Here is a 19,721-nt window from a genome sequence, read left to right as displayed (position 1 = left end):
TTTTTCTTTCTTTTTCTTGGTGGCTGTAGCATGAGAGGTATAACGTGGACATACTGTCACAAGGATATTTCAACATTATATCAATCGTCTTGTTAATGCGGCTACAGTGACAACCTTTGAGGACATACATATATGGGCCCAACTATTAGGTAACATATAGGTACCTATTCTATATTCAATTGACAATAAGAAGAAGGAATTGCTATCTTCTATATGCTTGGGACTAGGCTTAGCTTGCAGATGCCTTTCGATATGCTACGGACCCCTTCAGGTCCAATTTCCAGTCTCTCATCCGGTAGGCTTTTGACCGGATGTCCCCAAGCTCTAACACCAGTCTTATCTTTCCTAAAGTTGTGCTGGAAGTATCTAGAGAGCTCAACAGCTTCAGCCCCTCGAGGTAGTACTTCCCCATAGAATGTAGTGAGTAGACGGTGGATGGCAGCGTCATCCGACGCATCGAGCTCGGTTATTAGCTTGCCTAAGAGGAGTGCATCGCGCATTGCATGTATACCTCCTTCGGCCTTGAACGGCAGCATCAAGTGCACAGCATCGCCGAGCAGAATCGCCCTTCCAAGCGGTATCTCGTCAAGATGACAGTCCGTTGGAACCCATCCAATCTCCCGAACGCCTTCTGGGGCTGTCTCATAAATGATGCGTCTGAATTTGGGATCCATGTGCGCGGTCATCTTCTTGGCAAGTTCGAGACGTTCCGCCTTGGAAAGACTGTTGACTGCCGCGCGGCCAGTTTGCTCAGCGAGAGGATCGTGCCACCCGATAACCCAGAAGAATTCTCCTGATTTGCCATCTGGCGATATCTTGGTGAGACCCATGAATAGATTGTTCCAGCCGTCACCGCTGGTGACTGGTATAATGGCCATGCTATGTGCGATCTCTAGCTGACGTGCGAATAGTTCACCGGTAAGAGTGGTCTCTCCAGTTATGGAGCTGAGCGGGACATTCCTCAACACCTCGCTATTAGGCTTCCCTAATACATGCTCCCTTACTGTGCACGTATTAGATACTTTATTACAATAGATCATTTATGGGATGAAAAGAGCTTACCAATGCTGTTTGCACCGTCGGCACCGATCAGGATGTCACCCATGGCGGTGGTGCCGTTAATAAAAGAGACCACCATTTTATCTCCTACCCTTTCAATCTTTTTTGCAACCCTGCCATACTGGACGTTGACACCGGTTGCTAGCCACTGCCGGAGTTGCAGACGGTTAACACGCAAGGTAGGAGTAGAAGGAGAGTTTTCCGTGCCAAGACGGTCATTATGGAAATAGAAAACGACTTGAGTTTCTAAGTCAAGAGGATTAAGATGATGAGTGGCGTCCCTTAGGTTGGGCATATCATCTGGGAAAGCCTTGAACAGATCGTCCAAAATACTGTACGATTTAGGAATTGATTTAGTTATATGCAATTATGATAATTGGGAAGCTAATACTAACGTGTGCATCGTCAGGGACCAGCCCTGGGCTCTGGCAACTTCGTTCTCGTCCCGCTCGAAGATCTCAAATGGTATTCCATTCTTCCGGAATATCTGGGCGAGGGTGAGGCCACCGAGGCCGGCGCCGACGATGAGAACTTTCGGCTTATATCTAGCTTCCGACATGTTTGGTTCTACAGTCTCTTTCATTTTTATAGTAATGGGCAACTTTCTCTTAGCAAATATAGTAATAAATATAGAGAATATGCCATCTCGGCTTAAATTGAAGTGGCAGAGAGACCGTTTTTATGTACGAGGATCCCAAGAATAGTTAAACCAATCATGCGATAGTAAATGCGTGCGATCACTCAGCTCTCGGGGACGGAGTATCTCTCCACGCCCCGTAAGGCTATGTGACAGGGCTAGACACCTCATCAAGCAAACACATTAATGGAGCAAGACGTCAACGAAGGAATCCTATGCAAGGGTCAGGTAAGACAGATTGGTGTTATTGTTTCTCCGTATTATACACGATTCGTTACCCACCTAGGTACCCAGATATAACTAGATATATACCTCTTTACTCTTCCTTACTTAGTAAATAGTAACAAACTCTAGGTAGGATTCTCCGTACTGACTTGATACATATATATTTATATATATAACATGATTGGAGAAAACTTCGTCAACCCGCTTCGTTTGGAGCTTGTCGGTGTAGTATGATATTTGTAAATCTGCCATGCTATGTATATACCCGCCACATTATAATCGGCTGTGGCCAAAGGCATTATTTTTCAGCTCGGCGGTTGACCGGACAATATTATCTTATCATATTGCCCTAGATATGCGTGTCCGACGCCTTTACACGTCTTCTAGCGGCTAATAACACGCCTACACCTGTGGCTCATATACACCAGGTACATCTGCCTGTCTATAAAATATTAACAACTTAGTTAGTTCTATTAGTTCTAAGTATTCTAGCCAATAAATGGAACTAGGTTTTCATGTCTTCATAATTCCTTCGTAGTCTATGTTCTTGAAGAATTGAATTATACGAACGTTATAAGTATTGGACTCGTACTGTTACTTGCTGTATAATAAGTCTGGAAATTAAGATTAGCTACCTAGGTATATATTGCTATAGACCTATACTCACACTGGTTCGCTAGACCATTGAGAGCACGAGCAAAGCTATATGTATATGATAGCATAATAGACGGAAGCTATTATATATTAAAGGGGGAGTATATTAACGATTGTGATCTTAGAGAAATAAAGTAAAAAAGGGCAAAGCAACTAAATTTCGGGAAAGCTACAGTACTCGAGTAAAGTAAAATAAAGATATAGTATAAAAAGATGCCTGAAATCAAGAATACTGTCTAAGAAATTCAAAAAAGAATTCCGAATCGGGGAATCGAACCCCGGGCTCAGGAACGAGAATCCCGAATGTTAGCCACTACACCAATTCGGATTGAATTAAGTTGCTGTCATGCTGGTCTATGAACTGTTTTCCATAGAAGTTGACTGGATCAGGGAGGAAGGTACAGACAAATCGAACATTGGGGTTACGCTTGAATCATACCTCATGTAGGTTTTTGGTGCGAGGCAACTACCCGATATACATGCCAAACGTATAGCTCTTGTTTGTATTTAGCTTTACTTGCTAAGGAAATCACGTAGGAATATTTTGTACATATGTAATTTGTTTACAAGGGAACATCAATTATTGCCTATCATGTAAGTTGATAGAGTACCTTAGATACTTCATGTAGGTTGGTAGATATCTACATAGGTGCGCATAGAAAAATGCGTGTAGCTCTTGGGTTATGTACCTATGTAGATATATAAGTACTGTATTCTATGTTGTAGACTGGATAAGTACCTATTGAAAGGTGTATTGTTGATTCTCAAGTCTTGTTGTTAGGTGGTGTGGATTATCTAGCAAGAGTACCTGCACTGATATGTTGAAATTTAAATCAGCAGTTGAATCAACATGAGGTAGGTGCATAAGTGTGTACGTACTTGCGTGCACGAGCAATGTTTGCATACATAGAGGACGTACCTGCCTTACATATCGTAGTTGCCTCTAAGTTCTCTAGGAGACGAGGAAGGAACCTCTTGATAAGTAAGGAGCACCTTCCCTAGAAACCAAAATTCCTGCTCTTGCCTGCTCTTGTTGCTCTTGCTGCTCCTTCCTGATTTTACTGATTCTACCTGTCTGATTCTGCCGGACTAATTCTGCCAGACTGATCACCGCCCTCCAGAATTTCTATATAAGCATGGCCACCTCCGCTCCAAACTTGAAACTTTCCTCTTACCTTTCTCATTACCAAACACAACAACAACAACAACCATCATCATCATTATCATACTACCTCATAAGTAACATCAAAGCTTTAACCCTTGACTATTCTTCATGACTACTAGTCACTACAAACATTTATTACAATACCTATTGTAATATATCCTTTCTTGTTCTTGTACTTCACCATCTCACACTTGAAGGACTGCCCTAACACTCAATACTTGAGACAACTTACCTATACTTCCTTCTCCTGTTCATTACTATTATCAATTTCAAGTAATACAATCAAAATCTAATTTTCGCGTCTTCTCGGAAGCGCGTAAACAAACATTGTCATCAACATTCAATGCCCTTGGTAACCCCGGTGCATCTAGATGGTTGTCTAGCAACAACAACAACATGGCAACAGAACAAGTCAACAGAAATGGAACAACAACAACGAACTCAAGAAATACAGGTAAATTTTTTCCCAATCTTCAATTCTGATTGTCACACTCACCTAACATCCTCACCTAAAGTCCTCATCAGCCCACTACCCTCTAGCATCACTTGTTATTAAGATTACAGCCACTACATTACCCAGAAACAGCATTCCATTGAACTCTTTTCCCAGACCGCTATACTACCATAGGAGGAAGTACCTGTCACAAGCTAGCATTATACAGAACACCAGCGTCTGCTTGACTGCTAATGGCTCTTCTGTGCTGCGACTTCACCTCTTGCTTGTCAGCCAAGCGTGCCCCTGACACTGCATATTGCATAGCAACGTGATTTAATGTACAGAGGAAAACTCTTATGGTAGTAGAAACGGTGGGAATTGAGTCAGAGGTCTGCATGCTTGATTGGTGTGATTGCAGTGTCTGTTAATCAATATGGCTTGTTGATCCTTGAGCGTGGCTGACTCGATGAAAATCGAGACGAGATAATATTTTGCGATGCTCCATGCATCTTAAGGTAAGACTCCCCTCTAAAAACATTCCCCTACCTTCACGCTTAATGGGTGCTGACTTTCCACAGTCAGAGGACATGTGAACTTAACTGCCTGGTAGTGGACTGCAAAGGCCCCGGGAAAATCAGATCTGCCGCTTCAAGTTATAAACAGGGAAGAAATTATCAACAGATGGTGAGTACATCATAAACCTTGCAAGATAATAATGATTGTAACTTTGAAGCCACTAACCACGTGGAATACTTAATTAGGCCAACCCTACAGAAACAGAGCATAATAAAAGCAGCTACCTACCTGTCTAAGGTATCAATGCAGCATTGTTACTACCAATATGCTTTGTGCAGCAACCAAACCAAGTGAGATAATCACCACAGCAGACTGGCCTCAGGCGAAGAAGAAGCAGGAGCAGGAGCAAGAGCAGAATGAGCCCAAGATCAGGGAGAAGACGGATGGGAATAAGCATGTGAATAGGTGGAATAGGAATATTGTATTTACTCATTAGAATAATGATTTTCTGCCAAGATGCTAGGAAATTCATTAGTGAATTAGTGTTATGAGAAGCAGTCCACGACTCTTCTAATACCATAATAAAACCAAACCCCATACAACTTATACGCAGTCCTCACGAATTTTACAAGTGAAGTAATATCATGTTTACTTTTTATTTTAGTATAATGAGTTTCTCTATTTGTACTTGAGTACGTATGAGAGGCAGCTAGGTACCTTGTTTAGAGAGGTATGAGATATGGGTTATGTTTTATGATACACATTGGTAATAATGGCTGGATTTGATTGCTTGTGTAGTAGAAAATAATTTATGTACACAGGAATATTTATTATGAAATCTTTTTGTGATGCTCTCAACCTGTTTCACTTATGGCAGAATCGCATCAAAGATACTATTTGTATGGCACATACAAAAAGAATATCTCGAACAGATACGAGTCTTCCTATCCTAACCTCGACCTAATTTCTTTAATTCCAATATAATATCACTATGAATTTGAGTTATTTGACCATACATATTACCTAGGCATAATCTGACTGCTGCCTCTTCCTGAACTGTAACATTGGGCCATGTCGTATTGAAATATACGCGTCAAACAACTGGAACTGCTTCCTATCGCGTGCGCCCCATCCATATTCAGGTCCCCCTGACCCCAATGTAGAGCCCGGCTCCCTCCTGACATCTAATCGGTGAAGAGTTAGAGCGACTATAATCATCATTTCCATCATTGCGAAGTTTTGTCCAAGGCACCTACCAGGCCCTCCAGCAAAAGGGTGACTACTGGACCGCGCCCTATTCACGTCCTCCTCCGTTACGCCCGTAGCCTCGTCTACAATCCAGCGTTCGGGACGAAACAATTCAGGGTCGCCGTAAACTTCCTGATTACGGGATAGTGCCCAGTTAGGCGTACCAACATTGGTTCCTGGGGGGAAATACTCTCCTTGGATCTCGAGCCCTCCTGGAAGCACTTCTCGGGGAAGCTCACCGGGGATCGCCGGAGCAAGACGCATCCCTTCTTCAATACACGCTCGTAAGTATACCAGAGATGAAAGCTTGGGTCCGTATACGATATCGTCAATGGATTTAAGTTCCGTACGAATCTCCCGGACAAGCTTTTGATAACGCTGGTCGTCACCAGTTAAGTAAAAGAATAGGCCGGAGAGGTTGACAGACGTGGTATCGGACCCGGCAACAATTAATAGGTTTGCCTCCGCTCGGAGCTCGGCCTCGTTATAGGCTGGAAGGCCAGTATCGGGGTTACGGGCTTCGCACAGAAAATAGAACATATCCTGGCGCCGCTCAGCTTCCAATTTCTCGGCTTGTTCCTGGTGCAAGGAAATCCTCTCGGTGACGCTATCATGGATAAACCGTTCGTATTGCTGCATATTTGGTGGCGTTAATAACGCGAAAAGCTTGTCCAAGCCCCTAGGCCTGAGCCAAACGATATAATCACGAAAGGGGGAGCGGGCCATCTACAAGCACTCAGCCATCAGCACGGGCATAATTCTAAAAGGGCAATGCGAGGAAATTTTACCGAATGGTGCAATTTCAAATAATCCGAAATGCTGTGTTGTACGGTTTTCAGGGGGTTAACCCCGGGTTCCTTGACATTGAAAGACTTCCCAAAACTAAGATCCCCCATGATATCGAAGATTAGACCATCTAGCTTCTCCGAGATATCGACCGCAGGTGACCAGCCGGAATCAATCTCCTCCATAAGAAGTTGGTTCCAACGGTCTAAATGCTGGATGACGAAACTCGACGCGGCACGCACCGAATTCTCCGTGAAAGCGAGACTCAGGATCTTTCGCCTCCGCGCATGTTCGGCGACGTCAAGTGTAGTAATCGTTGCATCTTCGAAGCCGTTGAACTGCATTACCTTGTATAAATTGTTTCGTCTTACGTTCGACTTCTGGCTGTATATATCCGCGTACGCTTCAGGGCTGTTGAAAAGGACTGTGTTGGGTTCCGCGCGTACCTTGTCGCCGTATATCTGGAATTGTTGCCATACCCAGATATGCCGGTCCCCTCGATGTGCGTGATACCACGAAGGTATTTGACTTGCTCTGGCGAGAAATGGCCCAGGGATGTTGGCCAGGGGGTGGAAGAATACATTGTATATACCCTTTGCTAGGAACTATATTCATTTAGCCTAGATATTACCTTGGGAGCTAAGTACGTACTGTGAGGATAATAATCATAAAAGCCGCTATGGGCCATTCCATAGGGCTCATGTCGTGGAGAGGCAGATTCAACATGGCGATGGTAGATCTGGGTATAAGTAGTGGTGTGTTGATTGATATTGCACGTAAGATATATGGCATATACAGTGGAGAAGAGAGAGATCCCTTTATATAAACGTATAGCTGATTAACCATTTAATATATATAAACATCCTATCTTACCATAGCTAGATCTATGACATCAAGTATATCACATATAAGGAAGTGGCACCCTGAGCCAAGGTCACTTCACTGGCTGGTTATGACGCGCAACCGACGTATATATTAGATATGATATGTCGCGTAACATCAACGCCAAGTTAACAGTCCTGAGTAGTTACTGACCCGGCCGTTATCCAAAGTAGGTGGTGGTGCTGAATCTTGGAGAACTATCTACTCGCCTCCAATCAGAGATCCAAGCTTAGGTAGCAAACTGAGATTCCCTCCCCGTGGCGGATCCCCGTTATCCTCCGCAGAAAAGCAAAAAGGGGAAATCACAAAGTGATATATGGAGTAATCGAGATCTATGGTACATAAGCTCGATATGCTGCATAACTTGGCATGGCATTGGGTAGTCCATTAGGTGCGTTTGGCTACAAGTTGCTAATAAAATGACAAATGAGGTACTACGTCTTGGTATTGCTTATCTATGACGGGATATATCTAATATCATAGGGAAGAGAATAAGGAAACTTATAGAAGAACTGGCAACTAAGATAGGGGGTCAAAACACTACTATACACCTACTACTATATATCGGTGACATTATGTCAACCTCCAACCGGGGTCTTCCAGTTACTAATCTCTTCATCCTATGCTTCTTCTATATCTTGAACGCAAGGTGCCATTTTCTTATATCAAATACTCGTAAATCGGAGGGCGGGGAGGGGTTTGGGGGATAAAAGGGGGGGACATACTCATCAAGTGTTAGATGAGAGCTAATAATCGATGGACAATAGAGAGCTAGTAAATGTTGGCATTCATGGTACAATGCCTAGTTACACATAGAAACTAAGTCTTCCCCTTCGTCTATGAAGATCAATTGCCTGGTCAACAAAAGCATCTCACAATATTCAAACCAGGCTATCTGTCTCTAACAGGTATTTATAGTTTAAGAATGCTTCAATACATACGGACAGAAGGTGTAAGTAGGCTCTCCCTATACATACCGACTAATTCTTACCTACCCCACCCTTTGAAAATTGTGGTAGTTTATATACACAAGGAATATCTTCATTCCTCACATAATCTCTCACCTATTTGCATCCATATAATAATATTATATACCTGATATATAGTACATAAACCTTTACCAATATATCTGTAAAGTCCCGACCTTCCATATACAGACCTCCTGCTTTATATACATGCTGAGATAGTTGAGTACCTAGATATGTGCCCTATTCCGTTTAAACCCGTATCTCGTTCATCCATTATATGTCTAGATCCATATATACCTAGATTGCCAGTAGAAAAATGTGCAGGTATGCATACATACAATTCACTGCCATGCAGAAGTTGGGGGGTGATTAGGATCTTGCATTGGCGTCTGATTAGCGTAGGCCGTCATCTGGGGTGCGTGGGCGATGAATCCACCGTATTCCTGCATCAAGTAGTTCCAGTCCATCTCGCCGCCAAAGTTTACGTCCGGGAACGCAGTCGCGAATTGCCGGTTCATGTCCATCTGCGGCATGCCACCACCGAATATATCGGTTTCCGGGTATATGGGTATAGCAGCACCTGGTACGTTTGGTTGTTCTGGTGGCGTTGGCGCCGTTGCAACGTAAGCACCGCTTATGACAGGGATCTTAGGTGAAGGCGTGGGTACCGGCGACTTCTTTTTAATCGCCTTTGGTAGTCGAGCCGCGATTTGTCTCATGTGGGTGATAAGGCGAGGCGGTGCTAGGGTACGCCCGAGGGCGGCTTCTGCGGCCTCGCGCGCGTCCCAGGCTTTTACAAAGAGAGGGCTAAAGGATAGATGCATAGGACTACGCATGTGAGATGTCATCTTCCTTCGGTCAGCGTGCTCGCAGATGGTTTCCCACGCACGCTCGCATAAGTCACCGGTCGTACGATGGCGAAGTTCGGTAAGCAAGCATATATAAGCCGGGAATGGGAAATGCATATTAGTATACCAGAGGAAGCCCCGTAAACTTTCTCTTGCTTGCATCATGCTATCATACTCGATCATCTTAATTGCCTCGATGAAGAGTTCTTCCCTCTCGGTTGTCGGCAAGGGAGTAGGTGCCGTAAGTGCAACGCGGAAGAAGCCGGATACTATCTTTAGCTTACAGATATTCGCTCGCGTCATAAGAAGAGTCATATAATGAAGTGGGACTTTAGGATCGCAGTATTTCAGATAGGTATCCTCCATATGAGAAGAAAATCGTTCGAGATAGCTCGACAACCGGTGGTCAGCAACGCTTGCAACCGCTTGGGGATTCGTTTCTGAAGATTGGCCTCTCATCTTATCGTTTCCTGGTGCCTTGGCAAACTCTAGGCGCGAGAGAGAGAACATCATCTCAGTCGCGCCGGTATACGGTGGAGGAGGGTCTTTCGCGTGTAAGTGTAAGTTGGCGTCGTCGATGTTGAGCGGTAATTTGCAGTTACCCCCATTGGATATGGCAGTGATGATGGAACCACATAGTTCTCCTATTCGTCGATCAAATCCGGCAAGGTTCCACCATAGTCGTCTCCTCTCTTCCACTTCGAATGGTGATAAATTAAATTGAGCACCGTCACGATGTAAACCCATCCTCTGAGCAAGGCGTACGCCAATTCCCGTTAAGCAAAATAATGACCGGGGGTCCGAATACTGTCGGATACCCAGCTGATATACGTCAGACCTGGACCTCAAATAGACGAGGCGATTTTAATCTTACAAGATATAAAAGGTAAGCTTGCAGCAAGGTAAGATCCGGGTTGCGCATAAAGCCTGCATTTAGAAGGGCTTGCTGTGTAGCATAATAATACTTGGCCAGCAAGTTGATTCTCGATTCGTTAAACGTGGCTTGGCATTCTTCATCATCTATACTCGTGATAGCCATTAGGTAGATTGAAAACATCAGTGCTTCGAGGGACCTAGACACCTTGTCGAGGCTTGCTCCGGCTTCGATAATCCGCACTTGCAATGTTGGTGTATGTGTAAGCTTAAGAAGAGGGTTAACATTATTTAGGTAGATTTGCCATAACTGGAATATTTGGATGGCGGATGGATGTTGAGCGGTGACACTTTCGAACTGGCCGCCGACTACAAAAGGGAAGCCATCAGGGCTCTCAAACATCTTGTCATATGCTTGATTGATGGATGATCCAACATCTTCTTCATCGGATGAGTCTCTGATTGCTTCATCCGTTGCTCGAAACTATATCAATATTAGTATAGGGTAACGAAATAGGAAAGAGAAAACTACTAGCCTCCCTCTGGAAAGGAAACCATTTGAATGTCCTAGTGGGATAAGTGGTTAGTCAAGGTACCGGATGAAACGTTCCCCGCCGATCTGGGGACAGGTTAGGCTTACCTGGGAACATGGGCGGTCTCGCCGGGTGATGAGATCAAGTCAGGGTCCACACCGGCTGGAGACTCCTTACTCCTCTGCCTTATAAACTCGGACTCTAGCTCGTCACCGTCTTCAACGGAGCCGGGGTCCACAATCTTGACGTCCGGACCCAGCGAATCAAATTCGATGCCGTTCTGGGCTAAGAGCGCTTCATATTTCCGCAGACGCTCAACCAAATCTCGCTCGGGAACGCGCTTCTTGCGGCGCCTAGGTGGTTGAGGTGGCACAACACGGCATTCGACATTTGCCTTTAAGCAATTGGAGCAGGGTTTGTTCTTATCGCAACGTACCTTGCGCTGCTGGCATAACACACAGCTATGCCCTCTTGTAACCTTGATCATAGAGGCGTCTGGATTTGGGGGCGTATAGTTAACCGAGGAGCCCGCAGGCGGCGTGGGCTCATTGCTCGCCGAGCCATCACCAAGCTGGGACTCTGGGGTCGGGGGCATAGCGAACGGGAAGCTTTTTTTTTCTCTTCAGTCGGTCCCGAGGACAACGGGTTCTTACACCGCTAGCAATAAGCGTGCAGACAATTACCGACGAGCTAATGATTAACAAAGCTCAACTAGGACTCGACTAGGTAACCAAAAAGTGACTCTGTTCCACATGGGACGAAAAGCCTCAAGACCGGGAGCGAGCATTGATTGGCAAGCAGGCGTAAGAACGATGGTGTTGATGCGGGAATTTCGGGACCGAGAGGGGCACGGGCAATAAAGAAAAAGAGACAACTGGAGATGTCGCGAACGGGCTCGTGCAGGGTCTTTAGCTGCTGTGTCGCTTCTGGAAATTAACAGATGAGACGGGGGGTTTGAGATGAGAGAGGATGGGTAGACTAGGTAGACCGGGTAGACCAGACCAGACCATTCAACCCCATCTAAACTTCTCGATGAGAAGAAAGGAGGGGGGGGGGATAGATATGCAGGTCAAATCAAAGGGGAAAGATGTGTGCGTATTTTCGTTACAGTAGGAGTTTAATTGTGACCTTACTATGTAAGAGGCGAAACTAGGGGAGGGTATGAAATTATGTATTGGATTGTGTATTGAATTGTGCAGATAAAGGTGCAGATAATTTGAATATAAAGACCGGAACAGTTCTTGAACTTGTTTTTAAATTTGTAGAGAAGGGGGGATCTTCAAGTGATTCAATATTCACTGTCCATTTGATCCCAAAATGCAACTATTACAGGTATGTTACGGATACAGTGGCTATTGTTTGCGTAGGTAGACGAAGATAGACTATGAGGATTCAAAGACGATTCAGGATAAGTATTTCTGGGTTATTCAGGTTATTCTGGTATTCTGGGGGGGATTGGAGGGTTTGGGGGGGAGTATAGGGAATGTTACAATAAGTCTTGGGGGTAAGTTAATAGAACTTCCTTTGACAATATGTCAGGATGTTAGGATATTAGGATGTCATGTGGCGGATGAGAAAAACGATTTGGGAAAAAAAAAGAAGTTTCGCATCCTTCAAACCCAATTCATTCATTCATTCGGTAATACCCCCCTCCATAATCAACGGCGGTAGGCAGTTAGACAATGCCGTCGACAGGGTTCAGCTCACAATTGAGCCATGACGGTGTAGTTTCGAAATAGGTAGTAGCCTCGTATTAAAAGTCTCGTAGATTCTAAACACCGACCACCGACAAAAGCTGAACAAGTTAGCAAACTAACTTATCAAAAAGCTTTTGATAGGAGATTTGATAGGATAGAATAACTTGTTTGTCGGGTTGCAGTCTGTAAAATTGTAATTCTCGTTGTTAGCGTTGCTTAGCGCTCGGCGTTGAAATATTATATTTCGGGACCGAGAACGCCGCTTGACCTTAAAATATGCAAATGCAAGCCTTTAGTCAGTACATGTATGTACATACGAATACACATTTAATGTACCTAATATTAGGTATTTCCATAGGTATCTTATGACATATTGTGGCATTATGTATTCCGTACATAATTTGTATATGTTTAGTTCAGTTTAGCTCAGCTTTTTGTGCCATTCAGTATTACAGTCATCGTAACACAGACCCACTTCGGACAAATCGCCTCGGTCCTCACCTCCCCTTAAAAGTTCCGCCCGAAAAGCATAAGAACTTTGTATCACGTGGTAGGTATCTTTTTATGTTTATTTCTCCAAATCATTTAAAGCTGCTCGGATTCTCTGTGCCAAATCGCTCCCGAACTGCGTCCCCGTCTCGGTGCTCCCCAATGCCCCGGTATAGAAAATGTCACTATCCACGAGGAAAAGATGTGGGTTTTCGTATATCCAACATCCAACGTGTAAACCACATGGCTGTCCATCCGTCTTATGTTGTCCGTCCTACTCGACGGACAGCTTATGCCAGCCAAGAGGCTTGCATTCATGGCTTGTTTTTACGTAGTTAATACTAGAGCATACTTAACTCCTATACACACCATATATATACATTCCTTTTTATCCCTAGATTCAAGGTTTACCAAACCTTGTGTTGTCTTGGACCAATTAGAGAAATAGAGGGAGACTACTACTTGGGTTCTCCCAGCTTCGCTTTTGTCCTTTCTCATTATCCATCCCTTCTTTCTCCCTATCCTTGGACCCATCCTACACCTATCCTCTCGGAACTCCATGGCCGAACTGTCACGGAAGACCTCCGAAGCGGGTGGCCCTTCAGTGGTAGCCACCCCTGACGATGTAGAGAAGACGACCGATGTCAAGCCGGCACCGCTTGAACTTGTTGACGAAGCTGAGGATAATTTCCAGCCAAAGACTCTCAAGTTCTGGTCTGTTATGGCTAGTATATATATTACTCTATTCTTAGTAGCTCTTGATCGGACCATTATTGGTACAGCGATCCCCCGGATAACACAAGAGTTCAATAGTTTAGGGGATATCGGTTGGTATGGCTCGGCGTATCAGTTAACAACTGCGGCGTCTCAGCTTGTATTCGGTAGAGTATACAGGTTTTACGATATAAAAAAGTATGTTTATAAACTCTTGCAAAAAAAAAAGATACGCGCGACATAGCTAACATTTATCTGACAAGGGTCTTCTTATTCGTTGTCGCCTTTTTCGAGATCGGTTCCGTCATTTGCGGCGTGGCTCCAAACTCGATCGCATTTATTCTTGGACGCGCCATCGCCGGTTTTGGCGCCGCAGGTATATTCACTGGTGTCTCCATCATCATGCTTCCGCTAGTACCTCTCCGAAAGCGACCAATGTTTCAAGGAATCTTCGGGACTATCTTCGGAATCAGCTCGGTCATGGGTCCTCTTATAGGCGGTGCTTTCACTGATCGCGTTACTTGGAGGTACACATTTTCTTCTCCTTATCTTCGTTCATTGAAACAAACTAACGTTGGCATGGCTAGATGGTGTTTCTATATCAATCTTCCTATCGGTGGTGTTGCAGTATTATGTCTTCTAGCTGTGAAACTTCCGACGAGACCACCAGAGCCAGCAAAATTCTGGGAACATTTCACTCGATTGGATCCTCTAGGAACATTCTTCTTTGTCCCGAGCATCGTTTGTCTCTTGCTCGCACTCCAATGGGGCGGGTCTACGTATGAATGGAATAGCTGGCGCATCATCCTTCTGTTCGTTCTTTTTGGCGTACTACTTATTGCCTTCATGGCAGTTCAGGTGCTGATGCCAGATACTGCAACTATCCCCGTTAGAATCATTAGCCAACGTAGCGTTGCTGCCGCGGCTACTTTCATGTTCTGCGTCGCTGCGTCGATGATGATGAGTGTTTACTACCTACCGTTATGGTGTAAGTCATCTCCCCAACCTAGATTCTCCAATAACCTCGTATACTTATATTAAATTACAGTCCAAACTGTACAAGGCGTGAGTGCTGTGCAGTCCGGTATTAACACGATAGCCCTGGTTCTAAGTCTCGTCGTGGCCAGTATCATATCTGGTATCTTCACCCAAAAAGTCGGGTACTATGTTCCCTCGATGTTAGTCTGTCCTATGATCATGGCTGTAGGGCAGGGCTTGATGAGCACCTTTAAAGTTGACGAAGATTCTCCTCACTGGATTGGATACCAGATCATCGTCGGTTTCGGGCTGGGCATGGGAATGCAAACAGCTGGCCTTTCTGCGCAGGCTGTGCTTCCCAAACCCGATATTCCGACTGGTATCGCTCTCATGTTCTTTTGCCAGCAATTAGGCGGAGCCGTCTTCGTGTCTGTTGGGCAGAACCTTTTGAGCAGTTACATTGTTGGACATGTGACTGATATCCCCGGCCTTGATCCTAAGGAAATTACCAACGAAGGCGCCACAGATCTTGTCAACAAGGTCCCGCCCGAGTATAAACTCAGAGTAAAGGAACTTTACAACGGGGCCATCTCAAGGATATTCCTATGCGGTATGGGTGTGGCACTTGTTGCCTTGGTAGCGGCTCTTTTTATGGAATGGAAAAATATCAAGAAGACTGGGCCGCAAGGTCCACCAGGAGCGAGGCCCTCTGAACCGAAAGAGAATGACTCGACATCTGCAGGTGAGGAACAGCGAAAATCCACTTCACAGGATGCCACATCAAACGCGCTGCGACAATCAATTCAATTAGACAAAGACAAGCGAAAATCCAGCGATTCATATCATCCATCTCAAACATCGCCCGATCCTAAAGCTGTTCCTGAGGGGCAAGTTAAAGTTGACCGCTTAGAAGATTGAATATCTCTTGAAATAGAAATAAACGATAAATAGGGCGTTGTGGACGAAACTATTATAATGATGAGCCCAGACCTCTCTAAATGCTGATATATTGGTTGTGCTATAGCTAAATAGGTCGGGCTAGAATTGGATGGGAATAGATGGATATTTGGATACTACTCTGGAAGTATATATATGGCAATAGTATTGTTAGAATTGGCTTATATAGATAGATAGATAGTAATAATAACCTGTCTTGAACCTTGAAAACCAAGAGAAACCTAATAAAGTTAAAATATGTAAAAAGCGCCACATCTGATGTTGTAAGCTTATTTGCTTCATGCGGTTACATTTTCTTATCCTTCTTATCCTTCGTTATAAAGGTATTACGTGGGTTCGGGGTGGGTACTTTGCGGTATGATATGCCTTGCACGATCTTGCTACTATTTTGGTTAGGTAATCTATTAATGAATAGCCTGTCTAAAAATAGATGACTATTGTTGATGCTTAGTCAAATGCCCCCTAAGTCTTGGCGTAGTCCTTACAGTATAACACAGCGAACATCTGGGAACACAGCTTGTAAGTTTATCTGTGCTATTACTTTACATAATAATTAAACTAACACTAATTTTTAAATGGAACACTAGTACGTACAGATCTTCAGTTCCTTTGGTCGTTTGATCTATATTAATATTCTCCTTATTTTCACTTTTTCACTTTGTTTTTAACTAGTTACATTGTCGACATAATGATTAAAAGCCCTGATACTTAAGTTTTCTCCGCAAACTTCGGATTGGTCAATTATTTAAATACGAGATGATCATGCCCCAGTTTCCATACCTTTGTAACATATAGCTAGTTTACGTGGGGGTTGACAAGGAAAATATTCGTTCAGGGGCCGCTAATCTGAGTACTAGCGATGTTCTGTAGCGGGCCGTGATAACATTCATATAAGCTCGTTATCTACGAGAGATGCATTCCCAGATCGTCCATAGTGGGTATCTATCCTCTCAAAACATTAGTTGCTAATGGAACCTTGATGCTTGGTCTCGATGTGGGTTTTGGCCAGTAATCGTCTTGCCTACCTATGGATCGTTTCATTAAGATTCCTTCGCTACCATCAATGACCCTGTCCCTGACCATCTAAGTTCTAGATAGACAGGTCAACGTTTCCGCGGCCGTAGAGGCTGATTCCATTTTCTCCATTTATTTCTTCTAGAAACCCTTAAATACGGCTATCGAAGAAGTCGTATTTGTAGGGGCATGGATCCTCTCTTTAAAGAGTAATGCAGTATGGCGTACGCACCAGTCAAATTTAACCGAACTAGTTGACCTCCTTGTCGTCATCATGTTTATCATTGAACCAGAGTTTATAATTCCAAGGAAGCTGATGGGGAAGAGCGGGAGCAACCGAGGAAGGCAACTATACATACTATTAGTTAGACTAATATAGAATAGACCGGAATACGTGCTCACGCAAAGATCGGATAGAAACATGCGGGTCTACTATTTTCTATATTTGTTCTATATTTGTTCAACAGTTTAGCTTGTCGTAGTATATATAAACTTACGTAAGGGTTTAAGTCTGATAATAATATCGGTTGAGATACGCATGTATTAGTCGCTTGCTTCGGGTAACTAGAAGAAGCTCTCTCATATAGTTTAAGTATTATTGGATATTAAGTATGAGTAAACTAGCAATCTCTCATATCTATTGGTCCATTGTAAACCACCACACGGGCTTACTACGGGGCTAGCATAACATTCTACCTGTCATAAGGCGCCAAGCTGCCCTCCAGCCCCAGCACTACACATACTATACTAACCCGCACCTCATGCAGCTCTTTGCCGGTTGCTTGGTAAGGCTGGAGATAAAAATGGAACGGCTACCACAATCCCGCTAAATCAGACCCCGATATACTTAGTCAGGATGGGACCCCCTTATGCTACCTTACAATTCAAGGTAAACTAGCTGAGTTAGTACTTCGCGGCACGCCATCATGTTATTTTTGCAAAAGTCTCTATTTCTTATCCCGAAATGGAAATTCTAGTCAAAAGAATTGTACGGGACGGGATTAGGTGGTCCAGGCAAGGGGATGGCATACGATCGGCACACAGGACCGGATATGAATGGGGATAGCTCGGTACTTTTTGCCTGCGCCATCGGGATGAAATATGTGATCCCGTATCATCAGACAAGCATAATGAGTATGGAAATTCCATATTCTTGCAAGTGAGATTGGCTATTCGCAGGAAATAAGGGGAGGCTTAGAAAATGCGGTAATACATATAATAAATACGACAAAACGCTCTCTCGCATTCGTCCCTTTAGGTTGTCTAGACATATGCAGAGTACCAATTAACAAATTCAAGAAAGTTGCTCAGGATCATTGGCACCCAAGATTGTCACCCTCCAAGTTCAGAAAAGAAAAAAAAGGAGGATTACACAACCGCATACTCTATTAATCTGTATTATTCGATCTATTACCATAAGCCGCTTATTGACTATGGCGCCTACAAAGAAACCCCAATGGGAAACAAGTCCAACCCCCTCCGGCGACGACATGATCGACCCGGCGCTGTCATTAGACACTGCTTCCACAGCTACAACATCAACCAAGCGCAAGAGAGCAAGCAAGCCCAAGGTTCGAACAGGTTGTATTACTTGGTTAGTCTATCGACCTTGATAGGATTCATGATCATCTACTAACTCATTCCGTACAGCAAGTAAGTTTATTTATTATATTAACTGGATGCCTACCTATATATCAAACGAAGACTCTCTCTTATCTTATGTCTCTCTTCGATACCAATGCTAGGTACTCCTGTTGCACCCAGTATATGTATCTTACATTTTACATCCATTTATTCTCAATACAACCCCAGAGCTATTAGAAGCTAAACTAATTACCTCATAACAACATAGGATACGGCGCGTAAAATGCGACGAGACCAAACCCGCGTGCACGCGGTGCACAAGCACGGGACGGAAATGTGACGGGTACGATGGTGCGCCGCCGCCACGGCCGAAGAAGCCAGCATCGTCGTCTCCAGATCAGCTAGCAACTCCTTTTTCGACACCGACCACCGCAACGGATGGGTACTCAGGAACGCGGCACGACTTAGCACGAAGTAGCTTCGCCGCCGCGTACCGGGGAAACTCGGCATTGCAGATCCTCCGCCCGCTGGCTGCCGACATCGAAGGCACGGAAGAGGAGCGGTTGTACTTCCACCGATTCCGGCAAGCGGCAGAAGCCGGGCTAGCCCTGCACGCGTCCAGCCTCGGGGCGTCGTTCTGGCGCCGCCTGGTGCCGCAAGTAGGACATTCGGACCCGGCGGTGCGGCACGCGTTGATCGCGCTGGGAGCCGCGTACGAAAGCATGCAGCTGCAGCAAGGACAACACCAACAAGAGCAGAACTACCAAATGATGAGAATGAAACAACCAGCACCGAGGATGTCCCCACGAGGCGGCAGTCCAGCCGAACCATCATACTTTTCAACACCACCGCCCGAGGATACTTACCAGTGCGCGGATCAGTTAGAATTATTCATGATCCAGCAGTACAACCTCTCAATATATCACCTACAACGACACGTGCAGCCGGGGTCGTCGTCCGAAAGCGTCGAGACTACGCTCATATGCTGTCTAATATTCGTCTGCATCGAGACGTCCCGCGGCAACGAGGCAGCGGCGTTAGCACATGTTGCCAACGGCCTACAGATTATCAAAGCTTTGCCGCCGGATTCGAATTGCAGCGGACGGAACAACGAAAGCAGAAGCAGCAGCAATCAGGGGGGGTATGGTAGTAGTAGTTCGGCTAATGGTCTCCCGCCGCGAATATCACGTTCCGACTGGCGACAACTTCTCGATTTCTTCCTTACCCTCGAACCTAGCACCGCCACGCATGACTTCAGCACTAGCCAGCCAGAAAGTCTGTCATGTCCACTTACTGCCACCTGGGAGAATCCACCGGAGTGGTATAGTGAGATGATATCGCAGTGGGAAATTGAGGCGGCCGAGGGAGAAATGAGACATTGAATCTTAATACCAGTAATAATCTAGTGAATAAAAGAATCTACAACTAGCTCTAGGGCATTATTTAATATGTCCTTTT

The 19,721-nt window shown here is 44.7% G+C and overlaps 5 protein-coding genes across 5 annotated transcripts; 2 read left to right on the top strand and 3 right to left on the bottom strand.

The window, feature by feature from the left end:
• Positions 1–209: 209 nt before the first annotated feature.
• Positions 210–1,618, bottom strand: GL218_03350 (putative fad binding domain protein; the record flags this gene model as incomplete). The annotated part of the gene is made up of 3 exons (XM_033579907.1): positions 210–1,003; positions 1,063–1,391; positions 1,455–1,618. The coding sequence occupies 3 exons, from the start codon at positions 1,616–1,618 to the stop codon at positions 210–212; spliced, it is 1,287 nt and encodes a 428-aa protein (XP_033437537.1).
• A 4,097-nt stretch (positions 1,619–5,715) lies between these two features.
• Positions 5,716–7,452, bottom strand: GL218_03349 (uncharacterized protein; the record flags this gene model as incomplete). The annotated part of the gene is made up of 3 exons (XM_033579906.1): positions 5,716–6,666; positions 6,729–7,331; positions 7,378–7,452. 3 exons carry the CDS (start codon positions 7,450–7,452, stop codon positions 5,716–5,718), a joined length of 1,629 nt encoding a protein of 542 aa, XP_033436785.1.
• A 1,465-nt stretch (positions 7,453–8,917) lies between these two features.
• Positions 8,918–11,425, bottom strand: GL218_03348 (uncharacterized protein; the record flags this gene model as incomplete). The annotated part of the gene is made up of 3 exons (XM_033579905.1): positions 8,918–10,246; positions 10,299–10,755; positions 10,938–11,425. The coding sequence occupies 3 exons, from the start codon at positions 11,423–11,425 to the stop codon at positions 8,918–8,920; spliced, it is 2,274 nt and encodes a 757-aa protein (XP_033436784.1).
• A 2,150-nt stretch (positions 11,426–13,575) lies between these two features.
• Positions 13,576–15,626, top strand: GL218_03347 (putative HC-toxin efflux carrier TOXA; the record flags this gene model as incomplete). The annotated part of the gene is made up of 4 exons (XM_033579904.1): positions 13,576–13,928; positions 13,994–14,257; positions 14,318–14,718; positions 14,779–15,626. The coding sequence occupies 4 exons, from the start codon at positions 13,576–13,578 to the stop codon at positions 15,624–15,626; spliced, it is 1,866 nt and encodes a 621-aa protein (XP_033436781.1).
• A 2,486-nt stretch (positions 15,627–18,112) lies between these two features.
• Positions 18,113–19,645, top strand: GL218_03346 (uncharacterized protein; the record flags this gene model as incomplete). Its single annotated transcript, XM_033579903.1, has 3 exons — positions 18,113–18,260; positions 18,330–18,336; positions 18,532–19,645. 3 exons carry the CDS (start codon positions 18,113–18,115, stop codon positions 19,643–19,645), a joined length of 1,269 nt encoding a protein of 422 aa, XP_033436780.1.
• Between the last annotated feature and the right edge of the window lie 76 nt (positions 19,646–19,721).

This window comes from Daldinia childiae (genome assembly GCF_008694065.1).
Source record: "Daldinia childiae strain JS-1345 chromosome Unknown Scaffold3, whole genome shotgun sequence".
Classification (NCBI taxonomy): domain Eukaryota; kingdom Fungi; phylum Ascomycota; class Sordariomycetes; order Xylariales; family Hypoxylaceae; genus Daldinia; species Daldinia childiae.
Note: the sequence above shows the minus strand (reverse complement) of the source record. Positions and strands in the feature narration are given on the sequence as shown.